Genomic DNA, 7,595 nt, shown 5'->3' with positions numbered 1-7,595 from the left:
ATAAACTAATTGATTAGATTTCTTATAATGAAATTAAGAGGTTTACGAGATTTATTTAATTTGAGTTTGTGCATCAAGGATGGAATAAAATTATATAATCTTACTGTGATAAAATTTTGTACTGGGTGATCTGGTCATGTTTGAGCCCCTCCCATTTGCTGCCACATGTTTCCCAGACTTATTAAACGTTTGGCGTCATTTAGGAAGATAAGGCAGGTGAATTTAATAGTGGAGTATGACTTTTGGGGGTTCAAGATAAGCGTGTGGAACCCATATCCCCCTTACTTAGCTTAACAACAGATTGAGACAAATTTTTAATACCACCTTGATGATCGTCCCCAAGATTACCCACTTTCATTTATACAAAGAGCCATAACCTGATTTTTCTTGTTGGACTGTACTGTACTGATTTAAACCCATATCTTCAACTCTTCTCTCTGGTATCTATCAAATCGTCAAACCTAACTAGTTTGGCATCCAAGAGTTGGAATTAAAATAGTGATGTCGATGAGATAACAAGCACGTGTATAACATGTGATCCCAACAACATCGATATTGTCATTATACAAGGAAGAATTTTTTTTTGGTAAGGAAGTTTCTCTAATTCTCCAAACTTTCATGGTATCAAAACAAGAATTACATGATCATCATCTATCCAAGTATTAAATTCATCATATTGATTACAAAAGACAAAATTAAAAACAAAGTTAAAAAATGCCATCTTCGTCTTGCAGTATATTTATAGAGATCATAGCCACAAAGCCCCGGCATCTTTCAAAATAGGCACCAATTCACCAGAAATATGAGTAGCCATTACCTGATCCAAACCGCCAAACAATTTCCCTCCCACAAAAACAGCTGGAAATTGTATTGACCCGTCATTAATCTCACCTTTCAGACCCTTGATTCTCAATAAGTCACCAACAACATTAGCTTCATCGGCTTCCTCAACCTCAAACACCGCCGGGTTTACCCCGTGCCCTAGCAACAACGTTTTCACAACATGGCTCATGCAACACCCACGTCTTCCAAATACCACCACGGCATTCTCCAACACCATTTTCTCTACACTGCTGTTCTCATTATTATCGGGTTCTGCCCTGATGCCGCCGCCGCGTGCCGGCGAGGTGCTGCTGCCGGCCGCGGCGGCGTGGAGATATGTTCTGTAGGGGATTGCTTCTTGCATGGACAAAGATTGAGTTTTGAGAGAGAGAGAGAGAGAGAGAGAGAGAGACAGGGGGGAATGTATGAATGAAGATAGAGGTTTGTATAAAGACTAATAATTTTATAGTAAGAGAAGATAAATAGAAATGGAGAAGACTACAACGTCAACGGCAGTTACGCACTCTTGTACGTCAGAGGGACTGTGGGTGACGTGGCGTTGCGTCACCGCGTGGTTAGATGGATTCACCCGTAGGTACATCCCAATGAACATGACCTTTGCCAATTGTCATATCTATCCAGATGTTTAGGATTTTTTTATTATAAATTAAACTAAAGTGGAAAATAAAATAGTTAATGGTCTTGAACAATTCCGGATTAGTAGTGAATTAATGTGGGCAATTGAAGGAATCCATAGAAAACGTCTAAGAGCTACTTTAAAGAAAGAGGACAAGAAACGAAATTCCTCCTAAATACAATGAATTTACCATTGCATTTTAAAAGGTAAATTCGAGTTTGATATCTCTTAGAGAAAGAGTTAAAAGACTTTTTCTCAAATAATAGCTTAAAGATATTTTCCTATAGTATATTTTTAAAATATTATTTTATTATTTAAATTAATATTTTAATGACAAATACAGAGTAAACTCAGTTCTAGAGATGATAATAGACTCGATATTTTTAGGTATCCAGACTGACCCATCCCTAAAAGGTCAAGCTTTACCTGGTGTTAACGGGTTTGGGCTTGGGCCTGAGACTGATTTTAATGTATGCCCTTGGGTACGGGTTAAGCATAAGTATGTCTTCAGTCTTGGCCTGACCCAACAATTTTATTATTAATTTTACTAAATTACCTTTATACTATATATCTAATTACATAATTATCTTACATATATATAAAAAAAATTAAAATTTATTAATATTTGGTAAGTATTAAAAAAATATTAATATTTAAAAACTATTTCTAGAATTAAAAATATAAAAAAAATTGAAATTTATTAATATTTAAAAATTCACATTATAAAAATGGGCGAGCTTGAGCTGGGACTGAGATTACAAAAAGCCCGTCGAGCCGGGCTTAGGCTTTACCTGTCATTCCCCTGACGGCCCTGGATTGGGACTAGGCCTTTGTCATGGGGTCGAGCTTGGGCCTGGGCCAAGGGGTACCCGATCTCGACCCGACCCATTATCAACTCTACTCGGTTCAAACTGTTGGGGCATTTGAAGAGTGGAGGTCAATAAGTCATTTGGTAGTGTAAGGTTGGTTTTTTTATGATTGAGATTGATCAAAATTTGACTTGGAAGGGCGGCTACGCAAATCCTTATCGCTTAATTACCAACAATTGATGATGTTGGTAAGAGTAGAGTTTGAGAGATTTTTATGAGTTAGGGAAGAGAATGATGGTAGTATAAGATTGCAACAATATCGGAATAGTAAACGAAATATAAATTTGGGTAGTGAAGTGGTATTTTAAAGTTTGTGGGTGAAAAAATATTATTAAGTCATTATTTTGGTGGGAAAAAGTCGTTTACTCTCATATTTAATTCTATCTATATAGTGCGGTAAATCATAAATTGTATTGCTTGCTCTTCAATTAATTTATTGCCTTTTATTATTATTTTGAATTTTATACTCTCCTTGTTATGAACTCGTTTTGTGTTTTTCATTTTAATTCTCTCATAAAAGTTGCAATAAGTATACATATAAGAATTTNCAGTACATGTTGATGCCTGGTTGAGGCTTCTTTGTGAAGATATAAAATCAACTATAGTTTTGTTGGTGTGATGTGTCCTCATAAAATGACTTAGCCATGTCAAAGTGGTGATCACCAAGTGATTGCTCTAAAGGAAAACCTTTTTTTCTTAATATATTACATCAAATTAAGATTCTTGGTAAATCAATTAACTTTTATGGACTGGCATGCTGAATTTTCTTCCTTTAATTATTGTCATGGTTTTGTGTCTGTAAGAGTTTTAAAATCACCCTCTAGGTAACGAATTCTTTCAATTTTGATAGCTGCAAAGTGGTCCTGTGAACAACCACAGGGGGAAGAAGAGTCTTGTCTTATCTGCATGGGGTGATGATTCTATGCTCTCAGAAGAGTATATTAACTCCTATTATATTCCAAGTAGTTATCAATCTTTTGGCGAACAAACACAGCAGAATTTGGTATTTACCTTTTGATGCTAATTTAGCTCTAGTTATGGTACTATTTTCTTTCTTTTTACTTTTCTGCATCTGTAAAATGAAACTATATGGTCTTTTGCTCAGAAAAGGTTGAATGAAGATGTTATAGACTATGATCTTCTTGAAGACTTGGTATGTCATGTTGATGAAACATGTAGTGAGGATGCCATACTCATTTTTACCTGTAACTCCTTTCAGTAATCCTTTCAAATTGATCATTCATTCATGGGCCCGTTTTGTCTCTATATCAAAACTGTTATTTTGATGTAAACAGGGAGTGTCAGAAATCTACATTTTATTTGATAGGTTAGTGGCTTCTTATCGATTTGGTGGACCATCTTCAGATCCTTGACATTCATCTATAGCATCAACTGATCAAAAAAAGGTGTTCTTACGACCTCCTGATAACATATGGAAGGTAGATTTTGCTTTATTTTACTCTTGTGGTTAACGATAACGATATATACTATTCTTCAGTGATTCTCTGTTTGCAACAAACTTCTTATGTTTTATTTTTTGGGGATAATATTGTGCTAGTCTGCTTTAAGGAAATAAAGACTGCAGATTTTTTTTTTTTTTTTTTTTTTTTTCTTAATACTGAATTTTCGACATTTTCCACTAAATGTAAGACTCGTTATACTTTTACAAAAAACTATGATAAATGATGTTATTTAACACCTATATCCTTATGATCTTGGTTATCGTTGCTATGAAATAATTAATTTTGCGCCCGAAATTATCGATTTCATCTTCAAATACTTATGATCCAGGTTATCATTGCTACAAACATTGCTGAGACAAGTATAACGATAAATGATGTGGTGTATGTGATTGACTGTGGAAGGCACAATCCACTAAAGGTTTGGGCCATTTTGATAAAAGTCAAATGCTCATATCATTCAGAATGTCAACTTTGCTAGACCATTTTCAAACCATTTCCTTTTACAGGATTTGGCATGATGAATCAGAAAACTTCTCAGTGACAATTATAATATATTTGATGGAGCAGAATTTGACCAAAAAAATGATGATTTGTTGATTAGAGGTTTCTTTCTAACGTGGCAATAATGTTGCTGACAATTAACAAGTTTTACAAAACAAATTTGTTTGGTGGCCAGGGCTGTCTTTAAATTTACATCAATGTTGGAAATATGTAATTATATGACATAAACTTGTTAGGTAACCTGTTTGAAATTTGTTTTATAAAAACAAAACTGAAAATGGATTACAACAAAAGGTTTTTGGTCTAATTATTATTATTATTGTTATTTTGATAAGAAACACGATATAACTAATTATTATTATTATTGATAACTTAGAATTAACGAACTCATCTAACGAACTTGAGTATGAAACTGGGAACTAGAGGAACCCTAGAATGTTTGGGAAGGTATTTTGAAGGCTGTGGACCAAAGAATTGAACCGTAGGCCGTTTGGGAGGAAACCATATGCGTAATAAACAAATATAAAAAATCTGAATGGGAATTGAATTATACTTTTCAACTTTACTGCCTGTGGCTTAAGCAGGCCCTTCAGTCATATTTTATCACCTTCTTTTATAGTTAGGCAATGCACCTTAAAATCTGAAGCTATTAGATCGAGGACCTAATGAAACATGGATAGTCTCATTAAATACTTATCCCATTGGTGTGGTGTGCTCTATCACTCCACATAATATGTTTGAGCCTGACAAAATACTTTGCCTAGTGGGTCTTACACGTGATCTGTTATTGAAGCTTGATTTTGACACCAACTATTCGCACGTGTGAAGTGCTAAGCGGACTTAGAAATCACACGTGATATGGAAATGCAGAAAGAGAGATAAAGCGGGTAACAATTTTTAAAGTGGTTCGGATGCTCTACGGCGAATCCTACATCCACTGTGATTATATTAAAAGTGGGTTACAATTAGGTTGTACTCGACGAGCTGAATTACAACAGGGAAAATAAATGGAGAGAGAGAGAGAGAGAGAGAGAGAGAGAGAGAGAGAGAGAGCTTAGATGGTGAATGAGCCAATCATATAAAATAAAGGAGAGCCTTCTAGTTATAGTGGGAGGATCCAAGCTGGCAATCATGATTTTGCATGCAGGCAGGTCTGGTACAATTCCTAACCCGTTTCCTATTGGTTGCCTACACGAGAGGTATCCTTAAATTGCTTATAGCTTCAGCAAGTGAACACTTCCCAACCACTCATAGGTCTGGCGTTCACCTGTCTTACTGACAATGGCCTTACCCCTCTTGTCCTTGTGGGACATGGCTACATCTAGGCGGCAGAAAACATTCCTAAATTCTGATTGGTTCTTGTTGACGCATGCTTACGCCAGCCTTGGTTCTTGGGCATAATAGAAGCCCCCTAGTTTTTAAGGATTAAACCTTCAGAATTCATGATTATGCCGTGACTTGGGCGGTCTTAGATGACGCTTGATCGAGCTGGTTGAGCTGCATGGATCCCTGAGAATTGTACTTAACAACCTGATGTAGCTTTTTTATGGTAGGTTCAGTGACCTGACTCAGGTTGCGATCAGTGTTGTATCAATATGTCCTGAACCTTGACTCTATTGTGTGACTTGAGAAAGTTTTATCACCTCTCTTATCAAAAGCGAGGGGTCACGTTGCCTTGAAATCAATGAGCGGTGAAGAGTGTTAATTCAAACGACCTCTTCAGATGTTATCCGTTGCGCATGACGATTCACCTAACCAATAAAATATTCTTGATTCTGACAGACTTGCCCATTACATAATAAGTGCCAGCCATGAGTATTTAATGCGCGCCATGCTGAAACGACATTCTCCTTTAGGGCATTAAATGCGGATAGGGGCGCATTTAATGTGGAGGAGGGTAACTGAGCTGTCGTTTGGTTATTCCAATCGTGGGAAACGTTGATTGGTGTTTCTGAAGTGTGGGAGTTACTCTTCTCGGGGATTAACGACACGTGGTCGTAATCAATGGCAAGGATCGTGTCCTGCCCAAACGTTGCCCACTCAGGAAACCCAATCAACGCCTTTTTGCCTATAAAATCTGAATTTGTTTCAGATTCATTGCCACAAACTGTCATTCTCAGAAAAAGAAATGAAGCTCTCGCAACAGTTAGCCCGCCTTCTTCAGTTGATGCGTACCATTTGTTACAACAGAAAACTCTTCCCACGCCGTTAAGAGGTAAGAAAAGTTTCTCTCTTGCTCTCTTTCGTCGTTTGATGATTCTGTACGACTAGTTTGGTAATGGCGAGTATAGGCTATCTGGTGGGCTTTCGCAGTGCGTGTCCCCGGATAGTGGTGAGGAGAGGGGTTTAGTTTCTCTTGAAAGTGAGAAGTTTAAGGCACAGATCCTTGGGGGTTCACTCCCATGAGGTTTTTGAGGGTTTTGCTAAGGTTTTAGAAGGATACATTAGGGTTCCCCTTGTCCTTCCACATCACTGTACGAAACATCGTACGAGGGCTGAGCCTTTTTTCTTTCTTTTATTATATATTATCACATATTACTTTTTATTATTTTTTATTATGTCGCCCCTTTTTAGACCTTAGGAACAATGGACGTTTCAGCGACCAGGGGAGCCGAAGGCACGAGCTTGCAAGCGCCAGCCGCCCAAGCAGGTCCCGTGCTAGAGACCTTGTCGGTGATCACCCGAGAGGAGATACAAAAGGCAGTGGACCAATACATGCTTAGCGTGAATGTCTACCAGCACAGAAACCGTATGGCTCGGAATTCCCCAAAGGGAAATGCCGTGATCTCAGAGAGGATCTTTAAGTGTGGGGTGCTGATAACTTTACATCCCTTTGTAAGGTCGATCTTTAACCACTTCGAAGTCGCACCAATGCAGTTAACGCCCAATGCGTATATGATAGCTATTGTTATGTACATTGCATGTGGCGAAAATAGCCTTGGCGAGTTGACGGCACTAGAGCTCGCATGCTTTTACTATCTGAAGAAGGGCAAAAACAAGGATTCCTTCTACCTCTTGAAGCGATCTACAATTGAGGGAGGGATATTCAATTACCCCAGCAACGTCGGGGCTTATGAAACTAAGTTTTCTTTTTTTAAATATGATGGCATCTGCCAGTTTAGAGAGCCAAGTATGTCTTTCTTTTCCATTTGCGAGCTGTTATACCTTCGGTTTTTGTGTCTGATGAAACTTTCTATCTCTTCGCAGGGAATAAGATGACCAGGTTGGGAAATCTAACAGATTACAACCAAATCGTCGCGTTTGGCCATCTTCCCGACCTTTGTCGTGACCATTGCCAATTTG

At 37.6% G+C, this 7,595-nt stretch overlaps 1 protein-coding gene and 1 long non-coding RNA gene across 2 annotated transcripts; one reads left to right on the top strand and one right to left on the bottom strand.

Annotated features, from left to right (window-relative positions):
- Positions 1-484: 484 nt before the first annotated feature.
- On the bottom strand, positions 485-1,222 carry LOC116117859 (glutaredoxin-C9-like). The gene has a single exon (XM_031403869.1). The coding sequence runs from the start codon at positions 1,184-1,186 to the stop codon at positions 749-751; it is 438 nt and encodes a 145-aa protein (XP_031259729.1). The 5' UTR covers positions 1,187-1,222; the 3' UTR covers positions 485-748.
- A 1,891-nt stretch (positions 1,223-3,113) lies between these two features.
- LOC116117901 lies at positions 3,114-3,789 on the top strand. The gene is made up of 3 exons (XR_004126054.1): positions 3,114-3,331; positions 3,434-3,533; positions 3,624-3,789. It is a non-coding gene; the product is annotated as an uncharacterized LOC116117901 (long non-coding RNA).
- The last annotated feature ends 3,806 nt before the right edge of the window (positions 3,790-7,595 follow it).

Source organism: Pistacia vera, unplaced genomic scaffold (genome assembly GCF_008641045.1).
Source record: "Pistacia vera cultivar Batoury unplaced genomic scaffold, PisVer_v2 Contig824, whole genome shotgun sequence".
NCBI lineage: Eukaryota > Viridiplantae > Streptophyta > Magnoliopsida > Sapindales > Anacardiaceae > Pistacia > Pistacia vera.
The sequence above is the reverse complement of the archived record's forward strand: the minus strand, read 5'-3'. Positions and strand labels throughout refer to the sequence as shown.

What these genes read in the sequence shown, in the direction of transcription:
- LOC116117859 (XM_031403869.1), bottom strand. Translation starts at nt 1,186, where the DNA reads ATGCAAGAAGCAATCCCCTACAGAACATATCTCCACGCCGCCGCGGCC.